Source organism: Rhamphochromis sp. 'chilingali' (assembly GCF_963969265.1).
Source record: "Rhamphochromis sp. 'chilingali' genome assembly, chromosome: 14".
NCBI classification, from domain to species: Eukaryota; Metazoa; Chordata; class Actinopteri; order Cichliformes; family Cichlidae; genus Rhamphochromis; species Rhamphochromis sp. 'chilingali'.
This window is the reverse complement of record NC_137941.1, coordinates 24963480-24983694: the sequence shown is the minus strand read 5'-3', so window position 1 is coordinate 24983694 and position 20215 is coordinate 24963480. Positions and strand designations below refer to the sequence as shown.

At 38.2% G+C, this 20215-nt stretch overlaps 2 protein-coding genes across 2 annotated transcripts in view; one reads left to right on the top strand and one right to left on the bottom strand.

Moving 5' to 3' along the window:
* LOC308410623 (CD209 antigen-like protein A) overlaps window positions 1-18450 on the top strand; it is a gene marked incomplete at its 5' end in the record, with an annotated part of 77508 nt that extends 59058 nt beyond the window's left edge. The window contains 3 exons of the mRNA XM_080904106.1: window positions 14278-14420; window positions 16950-17053; window positions 17716-18450. Coding sequence (XP_080760232.1) covers window positions 14278-14420; window positions 16950-17053; window positions 17716-17863 — 395 coding nt within the window. The 3' untranslated portion in view covers window positions 17864-18450. The remainder of the gene's footprint in view (window positions 1-14277; window positions 14421-16949; window positions 17054-17715) is intronic.
* Window positions 18451-18998: 548 nt separating this feature from the next.
* hydin (HYDIN axonemal central pair apparatus protein) overlaps window positions 18999-20215 on the bottom strand; it is a 55543-nt gene continuing 54326 nt past the window's right edge. Inside the window, exons 92-93 of the mRNA XM_080903735.1 lie at window positions 19862-20143; window positions 18999-19446 (exon numbers count right to left, since the gene is read on the bottom strand). Of these exons, the coding sequence (XP_080759861.1) occupies window positions 19237-19446; window positions 19862-20143 (492 nt within the window). The 3' untranslated portion in view covers window positions 18999-19236. The remainder of the gene's footprint in view (window positions 19447-19861; window positions 20144-20215) is intronic.

Here is a 20215-nt window from a genome sequence, read left to right as displayed (position 1 = left end):
GTAGTTCCTTGGTATTTGGATCTCTAATCTTGTTGACTGCATTAGTTATTTGCATTAATTTTAACCGTTTAGCCAATACTTTAGTTGCTTTGGAGCCAGACTCATAGAATGTTTGTTTTGTGAATCTCAGTTTCTTTTCTATTTCCTCCATAGTCAAATCACTTAGTTGTTTTCTTACGTTTTTGATTTTTTCGGCCAAATCAGGACTCAAATCTGTATGCTTTTTTTTTTCCAAATCCCTTAATTGTTGTTCTAATTTGGACTGTGTAAGCTTCTTCATTTTTTTGAGGTAGCTGGTCCTTGATATCAAATACCCCCGAGTTACTACTTTCACAGTATCCCAAATTATTGTTGGGTCTATCTGATCATCCTTATTGTGGGCAATACAGGTTTGTATTTCTTTTTTGATCTCTTTTACCTCAGATTCATTATTGAGAATACCAATGTTCAATTTCCATAATAATTTCTTATTCTGATTATGTAGGTGAATAGTCAAATGAATGGCGTTGTGATCCGACAAGTCGGCTATACCAATATTGCATTCTGTGACTCTATGTTTATCACTTCTATTTATCAAAAAAAAATCTATCCTAGAGTGAACCTTATGGGCTGCTGAGAAATGGGTATAATCCTTCTCCAGAGGGTGTAATTCTCTCCATACATCACAGAGATCCGCTTCCTTTATTAATGAGTTAAGAGATTTAGATTTATTATCTTTGCGTCTTTTTTTGCTTGTAGTATCTTTAGTATGATTTAATATACAATTCCAGTCGCCCCCACATATCAAGGTCCCTTCACTAAAGCTTATAATTTTTTCAGATAGTTTTTGATAGAATTTTGAGTTGTCCTCTGGAGGGGCATACACATTTATCAGGGACACCACTTCATTATTAATCCTCCCTTTGACAGCAACATATCTACCCTCCTTGTCACAGATTTCCTCTAACTTTTCGAAATTTACCGTGTTAGCTAATAAAATTATAACTCCTCTTCGTCTGCTATTCTTACATGAGCTATAAAAGGAATTTACATAGCCAAACTTTTTAAATTTTTCATGTTCTTCTTTTGACATATGAGTTTCTTGAATGAATATAATCTGTGCCTTGTGTCGTTTCAATTTAGATAGCAATCTACTCCTTTTAACTGGATTCCCCAGACCATTGATATTGATTGAAATAATTTTTATTTTACCTACACCACTCATAATTCGTACAGTGTGCAATGATCATCCCCTCTAGTTTAAGAAAATAAAATAAAACAATATTACTAGACATTAAACAAAAATTAAACACAAACTTGCGACTCCCAATTAGTAGGAAGAAACTGTCTCCCACCATGACCCCGTTGGTAGATCTAGGGTAAAAAAACCTCCGTAAAGGAGGGCCCTATGAAATATTTGAGAACTGAAAAAGTAGTTCCCAAATTTTAGTCCAACGTATTTACCTCCATCCGGTGTTGCTCCTCCAGAACTTTGAATTTAAGAGGCCTATAATTTTCTGATCAGTAACAGGGGGAAGATATCCCCCGAACTAATCAGCATTTCTCTGAAATTCCTCCAATTTTTTTTTAACTCTCTGCCTCGGGGAAGAAATTTGCTCTCGATGGGAGATTGAGGCCCGTTTCCACTCTCGACACCTTCTGCTTAGCGCATCGTCTTCCTCAGATGCCGCCGGGATCTGGACATCGTATCCCCTCCTCTGCATCTCCATAGCCGCCTCTCGTACGTTACCGTAGTTTCTGACTCCGTCCTGCCAGTGGATCCGAATGCTCGTGTAGGGAGTTTGGAAGCGCACTCCCGCTTCCTTTAGTATCCGCTTAACTTCTCTGTATTGTTTGCGCTTTTGAACAATATCTGATGCATAGTCATGATCAAAGTAGATCGTCTTGCCATTCACCTGGATTTGCTTCTTTTTCCAAACTTCTCGAAGTATGAATTCTTTCGTTGTGAATTCCTGGAAATTAATAAGAATCGGACGTGGGAATTCTCCAGGGCGCGGTTTCTGTACAGAGATACGATGGGCCCGCTGGATCTTAAGTTCTAGCCCGGCCGGTATAGGTATCTCGTGCTGTAGCAGCTCCGAGACAAAGTCTTGGACAGATCTCCCCTCGGAGCCTTCCTCCACTCCAACCAGGCGTATATTATTTCTGCGGGATCTTGACTCCAGGTCCACCAGCTTGTTCTGAATAAATTTCTGTGTTTTCAAGCTTTGGAGGAGCGCTTCAATTAACTCCATTGTCACATCTTCTATATTTCCCACTCGATCCTCGGCTTCCCCCACTCTCTTCGACAGAGTTTTTATGTCCTCCTTTATCTTGTCGAGCTTACCGCCCAATTCCCGCTGTAGCGTGTTAATGCCTTCTCTCAGCTTTTCATTATCTTGTTTCATTTCTGATTTCAATGATTCGATGGCTTTTAGTAATTCGCCAGCCGAATCTCTAATTATGCCATCGGGGCTCGTGCAGTCTTGTCCTGTTGCGTTATTGGTATTTATTTTTGCGGCTTTATCATGTCCCCTTGGCATTTTGGCCTCCTTTTGCCTTATTCCTCACCAATTATATTCGTTTTGCTCAATTGAATTGTCTGTTGACGAGTTTTCGGTGTTTTAAATTCCTGATAGGGAGCTACCACCAAACGCGTCCACTCAATCCGCCATGACACCCGGAAGTCCCAGTTCTTTTACTTTTTCTGAGCAGCATTTTTATCTGGAAGATATAAAGTAGTAGTAGTTAAAACAAACAAAAAACCAAACAAAAAACATGTGCTTGTTAAAAGAATGGATGCTACCCTGTACTAACTTCTGAAATGTGTTGCTACCATCAATATCAAAACGAGCTAAAATTCTCTTTGAAAATTTATTAAATTTCTAAAATGAGACAACATTTAGTGTTCCACTGTGAATAAAAGACTGAATAAAAAGTTGAATAAAAGTCTCTTGATGCATGCTCAATCATCCAGGTGAGTAAATCCCAAAACGTTGATTCTGTTAATCTGGACGTAGCGTTTTCAGTGGGAGAAACATTTTGTCACTCATCCAAGTGACTTTTTGCCACCACTCTGCAGTTTGCCATATGTTGCAAAGTGATGAAACAATAGACTTCAAGAACCTTAAAGCACAAACATCTAAGTGACGAAACATTTCTCCCACTGAAAAAACTACGTTCAGATGAACAGAATCCACCTTTTTACTTACTTACCTGGATAATGAGAATGCATCATGCAAGCACCATAGTATGTCACATGAAGTAGTCTGTAGACAGGCCTCACCCAGTCATTAAATTGTTTGTCAGCTATACAATTACCCTTGAGCTTCTTAGAATAATAGACTACGCATAATGGCTGTGATGTGATGATTCCGTCAAATCCCTAGAATTAAAGCAGGAAGTCTACTTTAACACATATGGATATTGTTTGATTTTAAAATCCATTGTGGTGGTGTACAGAGACAGAATTGCAACGAAATTACAAAGAACGTGTCCATAAGCTTAGAGAACCAACTGCACCCCTTACCTTCAGAGGTAACTTGCTAATAGTCTCACTTGCTGCAGGCATTGTGAGTGGTCCTTCATCTGCTGATTACACAATTTGATTAAGTTTTAATATTTGTAACAAACATTTTATCCACAGAAACCAAGCTAGTGGTAACTTACCACAATCTACAGTGTCTTGGAGCTGCGCTGTGTTTGTGGAATCAGCTACTGCATGTACAGGCTCACTGGTGCCACACGCCGACATTGTGAGTGCTATGTCATCATCTGATTCACTCTCACCGTCCTTTGTTTCAGCATCACTTAATGCAATTTCATCTGAGAAATTGTGGAAAAAAACCCCAAAAAAAACTAACACAAACCCCCCAAAAACCTCACATTAACAACGAGATATGACAAAATACAGAACAAATACTGGAAATTATAGTACATAGTTTTACTATTTAAGGCCACCACTCTGCAGTTTGCCAAATGTTGCAAAGTGATGAAACAATAGACTTCAAGAACCTTAAATCATGGACATTTAACAGAATGGTCTGTGCTTTTAGGTTTTAATTCTGTTGATAAAGCATAATATTCAACTACTGCCCTAATATTTGCTCCTTTCAATACAAACCTTCTATTTTGATCTCATCCAGTGATTTCCCCTGGATCTGGGAAAGATGTCCTTTTTCCAGTGTTAAAAGCAGTTTGGAAATCTTGGCCAGCTGTGTTGTGGGAACTGGTAATCTGTAGAATTCGCGGTGAACGCAGATATCATGACCCAGGAAATCTGCAACCTGATCAAGTTCGTTGTTTTTCAAATTAAGGACTTGTGAGAGTGTGGCAACATGTTTTCTGAGCTGTGTCGATCTTAGATACTCAGGCTGCTTTGCTCCACACTGGTGTGCATGAACACGCAAGGAGGCCATTCCTCTGTAATGACTCATTGATCGGGGTCTTGCAAAGAGGTAGATATTAGTGGCACAAATACCACAGTCAGGCCTCCTACTAACCAGTAGTGACAGAGCATCCAGCATGCTTGGTGTTAGCAGAACTGGAACATTTCTGTCCCTTTGTAACTATTTCTGTAGAATAGAAATAATGGGAAAGAGTCTCTGTTCCATTTCTGAGAGCCCCATGGCAACATCTGTGTGGAGTGCTGTTTTGTCTCTTTCAAGAAAACTTTTGAGGCGCATCTTTGAAACCTCTCCAGAACGTCTTCGGTTGAACACAATGATTTGTGAGAGTGTAACTTGTGCAAGTTGGGCATAATTCTGAGCTGTGGCTTCGTTCTCCAAGCTGCAAAAGGCACTTTCTGCAGATTTTTGAAGGTAGTGATGGAGAATCCGAACATCTTCTGTAAAGGGCAATGTTGATGTCTTGTTAAACTTTGCCTCACTCATTGTGTTCAAGGCACGGTGAGACACCATCTCGGACCATTTGGAGACATACAACTTCTTGAACACATCAGTGGACTTGATTAGGGCTTCATCCTCTGTCATGAGGGCACGACAATGGATAATGTCAGACATTTTATGCAGTGTATGTCCCAGTTTCAGCGCAAGGCTTGGAGTTTTGTATGACGATGGACTGCTGGACTTCCAGACCAGCAGGTTTAGGGAAGTCGTTTATGGGGTCACATCTTCGTCCAGTCCTCTCCCTCATGCATGAGTAACACAAAGAACTTTGGTAACTTGTGTCTTGCTTTTGCTGTGTAGTAGAATTGTCTTGAATGTTCCAGCGAATAGGTTTATGCTACGAACCTATCAGAATACATTTTAAAAGTAACCTTCCCAACACTGGTTAACATACACAGTATTACTCCTATACAACTGGACTTAACTCTGCACTGAGATAAGTCATCCTCTCATGGTCATTAGAAATACATTAAAAACACTTTTTTAAACACTTTGCTTTTCAGCCCCAGTGATGTACATCATTTGTATGCTGTCTATATAATACCATACACAGAAATTGTATGAAATGCACATTGGGTGTGATGGTTGCTTACATTAAAGTGTCCTTAAATATGTTAAATGCTTTCATAAAATATTATGTTTCTCCATGAATTTAAGAAGATCAGAACAAAATAAACACTGCTCACAGATACGGAGGATGAACATGGACTTACAGGAAACAGCAAGATGTTAGTGATAAAAGATGGTTTCCTGGCAAAAGCCAGTCATAATTTGATAACAAGGACACCCACAGTACAGGCACATTATGCAACAGCAGCTCTGTACTGGATGAGTTACAACATATAGTCATGCGAAAAAAATAATCATCCATTATTGCTATGAAGTCTGGTAAAAAACTAAGTGGACAACATAACCCCGAACAAGTAGACACCATAATCCACAACATTCACAAACACTAATTATCATCCATCCATATTCTTCAACATATCCGGGACTGGGTCAAGAGGGCAGCAGCCTAAGCGGAGAAGCCCAGACCTCCCTCTCCCCAGCCACCTCCTCCAGCTTGTCCAGGGGGACACCAAGGTGTTCCCACCAATCTGTCTGTCGATCTCCGGCTCCCTTCTCCCATCACTCATGAACAAGACCCCGAGATACTTAAACTCTGCCACTTGGGGCAGGAACTCATCCCTGACCCAGAGTGGGCACTTCACCCTTTTCTGGCTGAGGACCATGGCCTCAGATTTGGGGGTGCTGATTCTTATTCCCACTGCTTCACTTACGACCTGCGGTCTAGAGCGTCCTAGTGCCACGTGCACTTACACTTACGCTGAATATCAGATGAATGAATATTTCATCATTGCCTTCACACTGTTGGCCTCAATAGGTTATACATGACTAACTTTAGTTCTTGCTATGTTCCCCCCTGTCCTTTTTGTTGCCTTTTTTCCTTGTTTTTTTTTTCTCTACCTATTTGTTATTTTTCCCTCTCCATGTTTATGTATTTGTGCTTATGGAGGGTGTTGTCATCTATTAGCATGGTAGTGGCACTCTTGGTAGTTAAAAATAGGATTCTCACAACCTGTTTATCAATAAAAGGCAAAATCAGATAAAGGTCTTCTAATTGCCACTCTCCACTTGTGCTAATCTAACATTTTTAGGAGCTGACCTGTTGTTTTTGTGCTGTTTCCAAGAAATTATAATGTTTATACAAGCTTCTGGATGTTTTAAAAAGCAAGAGCGAGAGGGAGAGAAATTCTCCCCTTTTAGCACTTTCATGTGTAACGTTATTATCTCATTCTTGTGTTGAGGTTATTTTTAATCACACAAATGTCTCTGCAGCAATGACAGTAAATAATCCATCTTTAAAAACTGATTAAAAATACTATCTAGCATGTTTCTATATAGTTTCTAAATAAGAACTTAAAGGTCTTAGGCAGGAGCCTAAAGTTTTAATTGCTAACTTTCTGATTATTTTCTTTATATGAATCTGAAATCTGAAACTTTAAAGTTCTTAAAAAAAACTGCGTAAAGAAATTTAACTTTTATTAGTTTTCATGTGACTATCATATAGAAAATTATCTTTAGAAAGGATCAGATCCACTTTTACTGGTAAATTAGTGCTGTGAAAATCATATCAACAACATCTGAAATGTGTGACATCCTCAGAAGTTCAAAAAAAGAAGAACTTGAAACTACTGATAATTTGAGGTTACAAGTGCTACAGATCTCACCATTTAGGAAATAGTTTGCCTGCTTGTGAGCCATGGAGGAAATTTCTGCCAGTGCTGAATCTGCTGAACAAGACAACCCAAAACTGTCAACACATCACACAGGTAGGAAGTGATAGATTTATTTTAACAGCTGTTGTTACTGTTGTATAATTCAGTCTTTTTTTCTTCTCTTTTCAGGTCCAAAGAGCCGTAAGGAGAATCGTTATTTAGGTGTTATTGTGTTGTGGAGTCTGCTGGGTGTTTTGCTTCTTATTGGATTTGTCACTCATGGTGTCCACTGTGAGTCTGATTCTTCATAAATAATTGTTCAAACTGCCACTGAGTGCTGAATTAATATTTGACAAGCTAAGCAATGTTCAAAGTTTTTATGGTTTAAAATAAATCAGAAGCAGTCTAAGTATGAATGCACAAGATGTTTTGTGTCTCAAAAGCCTGCCCTAATTTATTTATTTCAGACTTTATTATGATTGAGGAAAGAGACAGCCTGAATGCAAATCTCTCCACTGTGAGTAAAAAACTTGCCGTCATGACTGAGGAAAGAGACCTGCTGCGTGCCAACTTCTCTGAAAATCTCAAAAAGCTTGAAGTGCTTCTGAGTTCTCTGAGTGAGTCCTTTTATTTACCGTTGTCTTTACAGTGATTCAATTCTCTAGCAAATACTGTTCTCCTTTTCTCTCACTGAGAAGAAACTTAATTAACTTAAATTAATTAAACTTAAATGCTTAAGAGACCAAATATGCATTGTCATTTGGGATTGTGGCTCTTCAAGACTTTGCACTCACTGAAATTATTCGAAATTCATAAAGTCAACCCAAGAAAGTTGCTGGATGATATTTCATTTAATTTATTTCCATCCAGCCATTCTCTTGCGCTTATCCAATTCAGGGTCACTGGAGCCTTTCCCAGCTACCATAGTGCAAGAGGCAAGGTACAACCTGGACAGGTGGCCAGTCTATTGCTGGGCCAACACATAGAAACACACAACACACAACCATTCACACTCACATTCTCATCTATGAACAATTTAGATTCACCAATTAACCTAACCCCAGTAGTAGCAACATTGCCGACTGCATCACAAAATCTAACCAGTACAAAAATGCTGAAATTGATTCCTTTATAGAAATTGTAGTTACATCTATAAATTAATGAGTCTACAACAAATAGACCTTAATATAGGTAGTTACAGTCATTCCATCTAAAGTCAGACATTTTTTTTCTTTAGAACATTCTGCTTGACCATCACACATTTACATACAAATTTTATGGTTCAGAGTTTGAACACATCTAATGGGTTTTGTGATAATTTAGCTTCATATATTTCAAGATATATATCTATATATAGCACTTTTCTACTCTGCTTGAGCAGTCAAAGCACTTTTTTCAACATGCCTCATTCATCTAGTCCAGGGGTCGGCAACCTGCGGCTCTTTTGTCCTTGTACTGCGGCTCCAGGTGGTTTGGGAAAATAAATTAGAAGTATTTAGCTGAAGTGTATTTTATTTGTGTTTAGTTCTTTTTTTTAACTTGTAGTTCTAAATTGGAAGATTATTGTGATATTGAAATATAAAAATTAAATTATATTTTATTATTTTTCATTGCTCAAAATAAGCGTCACACTCGCAGAAGTCGGTATACCTGTAGAAACGGCGTGCATTTATCGAGACTTTCAACCCCAGATATGCCAATTATGGATCTTCGGATCCACATTATGTCGGCAGCTGTTCTCCACCGTGAACTATGTTAAAAACAAAAACCGCTCACGCCTCACAGATGACAACTTATAGTCCTGCGTAAAGATGAAAGTGACTTCGTACAGCCCCGATTTGCAGACGCTGTGCGCAGAGGTTCAGGAGCAGAAGTTCCATTGTAAACGTACCACAGCAGACCCGACGACGTTTCCATGAACATGCTTTTCAGCATCTCTTTATTGACCACTTTTCACACGGTTGCTGTACGCATACAGCTGGCTGTAGCTTTTCAGCTCACAGGCCGAAAACACAACAGCAGAGAAAGCACAGACTTTAAGGCAGCGAGGCGTGATTGCTGGTGCCGCTCAGGAGCGTCCGCCTCCCCTGCAGCGGCGCTGCAGACCACGCCCCGCCACACACATTAACCAGGTAAAATACACATTTAGGCAGAATTTTGCAAATGTCTATTTTTTTTAGCAGCATAGTGCTTTTTTTCCAATTACTTTTTAAAAGTCAGTTCAAGGCTCCAAAGGCGATATGAGGGTGGCGGCTCACAACAGTTTTTGTTTGCTACATGGATAATTTTAGTTCAGCTGGGTGTCTTTCCTTTTGTTATATTTCTTTAAGAGTTCAAAATGTGATTTTCTCTGTAAAACTTAATGGATTTCACACACCTTAGTTGCTCTGTGGATTCTTTTAAAAAGCAGTTAAAAACTTTTCTGTTCAAACAAGCCTTTTGTTGATCTACGTATTTTATATTCTTTACATTTGATCTTTTACATTGTGTATAATGTCCATTGATTGTATTGTTTATTTTAACCCTTGTATGGTGTTCGGGTCTGTGAGACCCGTTTTCAGTTTTTTTCAAAAGAAAAATTAAACAATTAATTATTTTTTCAACCTGAAATTCATTGGCTTTGGCTTATTTTCTGTGAAGAACATAAATCCGAACTAATTTTCAATGACCTCATACTGTACCTCCCCCCACGCATTTACATTACATACAAGGTGTTCGGGTCCACTGGACCCAGGTCTAATAAAAGTGTTGAAAGTGTAGGTCCTGTGTTCCCACACTCTGTCTTCCTCCTTTCTGGTGCTGCTGATAGTGTTTTCTTCGCCCCCCTGCTCCCGCACAAAGTTGCAACATTGTTGAAAATTCAACTATCAACACGTCTGCTCTGACATTCCCACACATTTTACCCTCTTTCTTGAGGGATCCAAATTTTATTTTCTCATACCCTGTCCCACCTGCAAATTAGGGGCATAATACTATAAAAAAGACTTTGCCAGTGTGGTTCTTTATCACAACTGATCAAGATGGCAAAAGATTATCTGCTGCGAGGGCCATCCAATTGATTTTGGAAGAGAGGAGCTTCGGATGATGATGTTGACAAAGAGGTTTCAGAATATTTCACATTTCTGAAAATTCAGAGTCTGACAGTGACTTTGAAGAAGAGGATGAGGTTGAGCACCATTTAGTAACAAAACGAAGACGAGTACCCCATCTGTAGCCAGCTCCAGGACCAGAACAAGCCCACCAGACAGCAAGTGAAGAAATATGGATGTCAATAACTGGTGAAATTGAATGGTCTTCTTGCCCAAGAAATGAGCCACCCTGCAGAGCTGTTACTGTGATAAGCCAGGGCCAACACGGCTGACAGTTACTCATGTGCAGGACATCAAGTCTTCATTTGAGCTTTTCATCCCAGATTCCATCCAGAAAATTATTCTGGATTGCAGTAATCTAGAAGGAAGGTGTGTTTTTGGAGAGAGGTGTAAGCAGATGGACCAAATTCATCTAAGAACCCCAAAGGCCTACTTTGGGGTTCTTATCCTTGCAGGAGTTTTCAGGTCCAAAGGGGAATCCACAGAATCCCTGTGGGATGCAGAAACCGGCAAGAACCTTTCCGTGCATCAGTGTCTCTGGAAAACTTCCACAAAATTTCCAGGATTATCCGTTTTGATAACCGAGACGACAGACCAGCTCGACGGCAGAGAGACAAGCTAGCTGCCATCAGGACAGTGTGGGATAAGTGTGTGCACCACCTCCACCTGTTTTACAAATCTGGGCCTAATGTCACCATTGATGAGCAGCTGATCCCATTTAGTTGTGAAACATGTTGCTTCACGTGTAAATGTGTTGTGTCTTTCCACTCACTCCACTTGATTATAACTGATTTTTTTTTTATAACATTTTATAAAAACAAAAAAACAAAAAACGAGAAGCACATTAATTCATAAATGTGATCTAACAAAGGTAAAGGGAAAAAATTAACCATGTTTGCTGTTCATATGGCTTGTAATTGGGATGAAGTAAATATCTGTTGAGTAATTTAACATAAAATTGTTTGATAGTGTTAATTTGGAAAGCCAAAACTCTAGCGGGTCCACCAGACCCATGAACACTGGCTGAGTAACAAAAATATGAACACCACACAAGGGTTAATATTTTGTGTACAGCGCTTTGTGACTGCCTGTCTGTTAATAAATAAACTTTACTTACTTACTTACTTTAGTTGTTCACACAAAGCATAAAGGTAAAAAAAAACAATATATACAGTGTTATCTTCATTTTAGATGTCAAAAAGTATTTGCGGCTCCCAGTGTTTTCTTTTGCGTGGAAACCGGGTCCAAGTGGCTCTTTGGGTGTTAAAGGTTACTGACCCCTGACTAGGGATGGGTATTGATAAGATTTTCACGATTCCGATTTCATTTTCGATTCTGTTTAACGATTCTTTATCGATTCTTATTTTTAAAAAAGGAGAACACTAAGGGTGATTAGCTTAGAACTTTGTTTTATATCTTCTCTTTGAACAAGATAGAAATTTAGGAGTAACATGGCCTTACAAACCCAACAGTGAGATCTTAAGAGATCCACAGCCTACGGCTCTTTAATGGGGTGTCACAGAGTCCCCAGGAAAAAAATTTTTTAAATGTAAAACAATAAAATAAATATGATCATGATTTCTCGGAAATGTAGTGATTCATTTTCCAAACAAATGATGTAATCATTTTCTTCTGACTTAACACATTTTTAAAATCAAATTTCAGTCATTAGGAAAATATCATATGAACCATTATCCGTATCACTGCTTGTCACTATAAAGCTGCAGTGCAGCAGTGTACCTTATGCTTGTCACAAATTTACATATACAAATCTGAATGGTACTAAAATAATTTAAGGGCTGTATTTCATCGACACATATGTGAAATGTATTTAATGGTGTTTAGTGACTTATAAAATGATTGAATCCACAACAAGTATCCTTAATGTATTTTCATTAAGGAAGTTGAAAAGGAAGCTGATAGCCCTTACACTGACACTACATATTCTTATTTTTATCTCAATATCCTTTAAATCTTTTTTTAACTGTTATTTTACTTGTTTCATCTGTGGTCATGTTTGATTCAGTTGTGATGCATCTTTTCACCGAGACATCACTTTCTGATCTACAGGTTTGTTTAGAGATTCACAAATCACTGAGTCTCTAAACACAACCTTCTATCAGTTTCACCCAGTTAATAGAAGTTAGGAGCAGTTACTGTAGCTGCATTTTGCATATTGCGTAAAACTTAGGTAGATTGCAGTTTAATTTTTTTACTTTTACTCTGGGAAAGACAGCAACAATAGTGAGATGTTAACCTGCAGAAGACTGATAATAACAGACCTTCTTCACAGACCTTCATTATTATTATTATTATTATTATTATTATTAATAATAATAATAATAATAATAATCTTTTTTCTTTCAAGATATTTGTCTGACATGGAAAACTGTTTTCTTCTGCACACATCAAATTCAATATTTCACCTTCTAATTCTCAGAGAGGCATTTAAAGCACTTTTGGATTGGCCTCACTTTTCAGAGACGTCCCTTCTTTATTTACAGTTTATGCTTGTGCCAAAGTTCTAATTTGGATTTGGAATGATTGATATTGATTGATATAGATATTGACACAGTATAACATTTAACTTTTCAAAATGTGTTTTTTGTGAAACTGTATTTATTGTATTGAGTCATGGGTTGTTGTTGTTGTTGTTGTTGTTTTTGTTTTGTTTTGGTTGCTGTAATACACTGATCACCCAACATGAGAAATATAATGTAGTGATAATAAATATAAAGATATATAATAGATATATGTAATATATAATCAATATAGAAGAAAAGGAAAAAAGTATTTTTTATATATATTAATACAACTGAATTAATATCTAATTTATTTATATTTGATATTAATCTAAATATGCAAGATAATGCTTGGAAAAACTTGAAATAAATATTTTCTAGTACACCCCATGTCCCCCCCCTCCCACCTTAGATTCACCCTTAGATTAGTAGGATGATTTAAGCAATCTATCTAACCATCCTATCAGGCTAAGCTAGCAGTTCATCTGCATATTTTAACTTTATTACCTTTATTAGTCGGATGTAGCTTTATTGCAGATTTTTGCTGTGTAAACCGAATAAGTCAGATGAGAACAGCTGCAAATAATTTTTTTCATGGTGGAGTTTGTTGAACAGCTGGCTTCATTAAGGACTCCTGGCAGGTTCCCAGTAAAGTTTTAGCCACAAGTGCTGCTGTTTTGGATGCAACAAACCAAGACCAAACATGCTTTCTTCACTCCGCCTGAGCTCACCCTCTTCATTAAGGTGGGGGGAGGCTAACATAAAATCATGTATTTAGCTAACTCTGACGTGAATAGAAGATGCTTTTATAACGTCATTTTCAGATTTAAAGTCAAATAATATAAAAAAAACTCTGTTCAATTTTTTTCTTTTGTAGGCTAGTAAAAAAATGCACAAGGCAAATATCAGAACACTGATATGCTCTCGTTTCTTCATTGCAACTCCCACATGCTCCTCTAAAGGCTTACAACAACACATTTACTAGAAAACTAAAGCACACAGACACAGGCACAAAAACACTTACACAAAAACACCTCATCCAGGAGATAAAATACTTTTTGCTTGTTTGTTTTTTGTCTCCTAATAATGTTTAAAACCTTGGAATGATTAGTTTAGGCTGTATTATTTCATTGGGCACTACTGCACTTGACATCATATATTTATTTTTGCATCTAAGAATTTTTTAATATGGCCTGTAAATACATGAAAGAGTTGCAACAGCAATTTCTAAAATATAAACTGATGATGAGTTCATTTTAAAAGACTTGTGATTTTTTTCTTTTGAACATTTATTATTGCCCATTAATAAGAAAAAAGTACTTTTTATCTGATTACTGAATGGAATAACTGATTATTAAAATATTGGTTGCAGCCCTAAAATAGATTAAGTACAAAAACTGTCACCATAGTAAATATACACAGGCAAACAAATATAAAAGTCAGGAGGTGAATAAACTATAGATAAATCTAATTAAACAGATCAAATGAGCATTGTTGTAAGGTTCATTAAATATTTTTCATTAACCTTACTGAAATATTACTTGTTTTTAATTTCTTCTAGTTATACAATGTCCTGCAGGATGGAGTAATTTCAGCTATAGCTGCTATCTCCTCTCTGGAAGCTCTGGTTCCTGGGATGCAGCCAGAAGGGACTGCAGAGACAGAGGAGCAGATCTGGTGGTTATTGATTGCACTAAAGAACAGGTACAGTTCCTATGTATGTGTTTTACTGTGTTTATACACGAATATTCATATTCGTACCCCTCATTCATTACTTCTGAGTGTGATGAAACCTGCATTTTTGGAATTTGTGAGATGTCTAGTTTTAGCGGTGTGGTGGTTGTTGAAATGGTTTTGTGAGCTTCCAGCTAAGATTCTGCTGTTCTGCCGCTCAGACACTGAGCAATGGCTCTGTGCTACATGCATCTCTGCCATTCAAAGACACTTTGTATATAGATTATTTTCATTCAATACTAAATTGTAAATGTTTTCAAGGAAGCAATTTTTTATTCAGTGTCCTCATAAATCCCTTATTTTTACGCATTTGCTACTACTAGATTAAACACACATGAGGTTTAAGGCGTGGACAAGTTTGAAACCTTTTGTCCTTAAAAATGGAAAATTGCTGAAAATAAAAACAGCTATCACTTCAGTCTTTTATTTTAGCTCCTAATTTGATCAATTCTGCTCTCAGCTTTGCGGTCTCCTGTATGCTGCACGTCTCGTTTATGCTCCTTTCTTCACTTTTACTTGACAAGCTTCCATCTAGGCTTTCAGCAGGGCTGAAGATTCAGCTCCCAAATACTGACGGACCTATAATAATTGACATATGAAATTATTTTGCAGCCAGTTATAATTGATTATATAGTAAATTTAATTGTTAACTACAATTGAGCTGTTTTGGCAAATACATCTTCAGATGAGAACTAGAGGGTGGGTCAAAGCAGGAGAAAAACTATGAAAAATGACATTTTACAGCAAAGAAAACAAACATACTATACATATTTTTATGTCCCAGCAATTATTAAACCCTGAAACAGCTGTTACTCCATCTCACTCTGGATACTGTGGAAGAAGTCTAGTGTGTGTGTAGTATAATGGTATAGCTTACCACAGACATGAGCGAAAAAAGATAAATATGGAGCCATACAGGCTCGGACGTGACCGGATTAACAAGGCCTGCGTCAGGTGTTGAGGTACCAGAACATTCTGATGAGAAGTGGGCTGCTCCCTGAACTTAGATGGATGATATCCATCTTAGATGGATGATATCCATCTAAGTCCAGTACCCATCACTGTGATTTAACCATCACAGTGATTATCACAGACCCTGAACATGGTCTAGTAATCATCACAGTGAAGAGTTAGACAGCACCAGACTTCACCATGGCTACACCTACTGGCTGAAGGGGCTGAGTATTCACTGAGTCAATGAGAGACACTCTGAATGGATGACTGAAGGCCAGAGAGTCCTGATCCCCAAATACCCCAAGAAGGGACTGGTCCTAGCCTTGGTACCAAATGGAAGCTTTTGTCAAGCATCGTAGTGGGTAAGCTATGGTTCATTACATGAGCGGGGCACAGAAAGGAGGCTACTGGTAGACCGAGCAGTTGTCTGAGACAGCAAGACTAGGCTCAGCAACCTGTGCGCTGCCTGGATAGATGCCCCACACCTGGGTTCCTGGAATGCCTAGAACTATACAAAATCAACAGGACCCTAAGAGCCGTCATCAGGAACTCAATGTGTATGTGGCGTACAACACTAGAGCCCATACATTAGAGGCCAACTTCAAGCCCATAGCACAAGTCACCATGAAGTGCAGGTTCTACCAAGGAGATGCACTGTCTCCACTGCTGTTCTGCATAGGCCTGAAACCGCTCAGTGAGATCACTGACAAGATTGGCTACGGATACTGACTACAGAATGGGCCAATCGTCAGCCACCTCCTCTACGTGGATGACATCAAGCTGTATGCCAAGAGTGAATGTGACAGAGATTCGCTGATCCACACCACCAGGATACACAGCAATGACATCGGAATGTTGTTTGGACTGGAGAAGTGTAGTTGGATGATAACGAAGAGAGGGAAAGTAGAACTGAAGGGATCAAACTACAAGAAGGCAACAACAGGTACTTGTAGCTGGGGTACTCAAGGGCAAATGGGAACCATAAGGAGAACACTAGGAAAGTTGCAACCACCAAGTACCAGGCAAGTCCCGAGGAGTCAGCTGAAAGGTAAGAATAAGATCCGGGCTGTCAACACCTATGCCCTGCCTGTTATCAGGTACCCTGCAGGGATAATAAGCTGGCCAAAGGAGGAGATGAATGGCTCACTAGAGCCGGCCAAAGCAGCGAACTCCCAGCACATTGTTGTCAAACCCCCTGCGGTCTTTCGCTACTCAGGTTAAACATGATATATAAGTCACTTAGTTAACTTCAAAATGTTATTGTTTGGCTTTTTTCAGTGTTTTGTTTGTGAGTAAATTGGTTTGGCTGAGATTAAAGTTTTCACACAACTGAATAAACGTCAAACAGATAACTGATTAAACAGAAGTGTGAGATGGTAGAGATTTTACTCCAGTGTCCAGTGTTATATTTTAGGGAGCAAAGAGCAGACGGCTGAGTTTATTAAACTCCACCAAGACAATCTGCAAATTTCATTAAAATGTATGTATAAACTAAATAAACTAAATTCCCAAATGGGAATTCATGTTTTTGTTCTTTCTGAACAGGAGTACCTTACTAGGCTCACCAAAACATCGACTTGGATTGGTTTACATGATATAGAAGAAGAGGGAAAATGGAAATGGGTAGACGGAACTCCTCTTAATCTGAAGTAAGCTGTCATTTTGGCAGATTATATTAATTATATTTATAATACATGCTGCTCACAAATAAACTCACTAATAGACTTAGATGTCAATCGCTGAAAATCATAAAAATTGACTTATTTTGATAGCCTTATGGTGGTCATACATGATATTAACTAAGCATTTTAGAATGAAGAATGTACTTTTAGCTGCTTCCTTATTTCCCATGGGGTTACCACAGCAGGTGAAAACACAGGGTTTTGATTTAGCACAGATTTTAACCTGGTTAATTGACTCCTGGAATTAAACTGGGGATATTATTTGTGTAAGTCAAATGTGTTAACCACACAGTTAAAAATGAATAACAGAAATAAAACCACATATAGGAGACACCAGCCAACACTACCATCATCTCCTGACAGGGAAAAACAAACAAACAAACAAAAAACACAGAGTAGCTTATTTTTTTTTTCACCAAGTTTTGTTTTGCATTCTGTTGCAATTTGTTCTTAACAGCTACAGAGTTTGTAGATCCATAAATTCAGTGGATTAATCAAGCCAGGAAACTGATTTTATCATCTGTAATCTTTGATGTTATAAAAATCTTTTCATCCTTTTCTTGCTTTTATAAATGTTTCAGAACTAATTATTTTCTCAAAGATAATAATTGTGCTCACTGATCTGTCAGGTACTGGGCAGATGACCAACCTGATAATGGCAGTGGAGACCCACGGTGGGGTGAAGAGGACTGTGCTCATATCAGGGCATCTGACAGCACTTGGAATGATGTTTCATGCAGGGATTTTCTGCCGTGGGTCTGTGAAAAAATACCATAATACCCACTCCTGATCCTTTATCATTTATTATTTTATTTTTGTTTTATTCCTCTCTGAATACCTATTTAGCTAAAGCATTGCAGTGCTGAGTTGTAGCTATAGCTATATACTGTTCACTTTTATAAATAGATTTACTTCCTGTTGTAAAAAAAGAAAACATAATTTAGCACATGAACTGAGGTCCAACTGCTGACTGCTGATATATCAGTTAATTTTACATTTTAAGAGAACCAGTGGCCAAAGCAGAACTACAGCAGATTCTCTGGCTCACCGCATATTAGTCATATGTTTATGGATAATCAGAAGTTGTCACAATATGTTAGTAGTTATACTGATGTCAGGACATTGTCCTCAGTCAACAGGTCCTTTTATGGCAGCAATGAAATGCAGTGGAAATGGGTTTTTTGGGATTAAGTTCATTTTCATGGCAAAGAAGGACTTTTCAATTCATCTGATCACTCTTCTAAACGTTTTGCATTATAAGCAAATTGCTATCATAAAAACAAAAAGCAGCAAACTTTGTGAAAACCAATATTTGTGTCATTCTCAAAACTTTTTGCTAGAACTGTACCATGTGACTTGCTGCAATGCAGGGATATTGCGTTTTTGTTTTGTGTGGGTTTTTTTTTTCTGGCTTGTTGTTGCAAGCAGTAAAGCTGGGCTGATTGTTTATGATTAATAAATGATTAAGCACAAGTCTGTAAATCACATCTTATGTGCACTTTGGTTTAATTAATTAAGTTTGTTCTTTCCACCATGAAAAGAGGAAGAGTGGGCCACCGGAACAGTCTGACAAAGGTTGTATCAAAGTGTTTTTCCTTAAAAAGTAAAAAGAGTGAATTTTGTATATACACTGCAGCTCCTCACCATGTGTGATGTGATAGCTCTAACTTTGGATAATAAGAAAGTTACTGCTGTATAGCTAGTTTCCCCATAATGTGCCATGAGTCTAACAGCAAACAGGCCAGTTTGGATGAATTCACTTAGGTGAAAAGTTAACATATGGGTCATTATGATACAAAAAGGAAGTCAAGTGATCTAACTGGACCTATTAATGGACCACATATACTGTTCAAATGAACTCATGATTCCCCCCATGTGGTAATATATGTGCAGTAACAGGCATCTCCGAGTTTTCTTTGCAGAATTTATTCAGTCAGTTGTTAAATATTTATTGACAGGTTTGTCAGCTAATTACTTGAATCACACACACTACACAAGGAGATATTCTAGATTTTGGCAATAAAATCTTAATGAAGCTTCAGATAAGTCACTTGTCAGCATATGCAACTGGACCATCGTACAATCTGGCAATCAATGCCTTTTTCATTGTACTCATGTTGGCATCTCTGTCTTTCTATATTTGCATGTTTCTATAATGACTCGGGGCGGTGGCCCTTCAGGTAATAGACCCATGAGTAGGGCTTCCTGTGGCCCTCAGAGCTCTGACTGGAGATGGTCAAGGTGCCAAACCACGGTCCTGGAGAGCCATCTGGAGGAGCCTCAAAGGACACCTGGATGTTCTGAATCTCTTTGGATTTGATGCTTCCCCCTCCTTTGACTATAAAATGGTGGTTGTCAACCTATAGGCATAAACAGGGTTCAGGTTACATAAAATCAAAATAAGCTGCACTATTAAGTGAAGCACATAAACTGAAGCATTTATCAATGCTAAAAAAAATTGCTAAAGTGAAAGTTGTATCAGAGAGAAGCAAGAGTCAAATCTGTTGAAACATAGGGTTGCACAACAGAGTTGCACAATTCTGCCATCTGTTCCAGGCCAAATTTAATGTTTCATGGTGTCACAGTGAACACAGTGTAAATACTCCTCAGTAAAACATCCCTGTTTTTAATAACATTGACTTTTTTTTGATGTGTTTGAATTAGTATGTTGGAAATCACTTAATGTTATGTCAATAAGACATTTTTAGCTTTACGCCACTGCTTGGTCTGGTTTTCTCACTGTGCCCATTTTCACAAATTCTACTTGGTCTTTACCAGAAAAGAGAAAGCTGTGGTTTGCAGGAACACATTCTTGAAGGGGATGATGATGTTCCCACCAGCTTTAATGCTGAACGGGCCCTGAGACTGGGGGGGCAAGCATAACCCATGTAAGGGAAATATGTATTCTCCACCAACTCCTGAAGACAGGCTGAGCTGGCCTTTCACTTCTCCCAGCTGAGAAGGCTCAAAACAGACGTCCACGCTGGCCTCTGAGCCCACGTGGAAACCCGGAGTTACACTCACACTCTTGTCCACGATAAAGTCTGGGTAATCAGTCTGGAGGAGAGAGACAACATGAGAAAATTTCTGTTTAAAACTGACAGAAAGATACACACAGAGTTGTGTGTT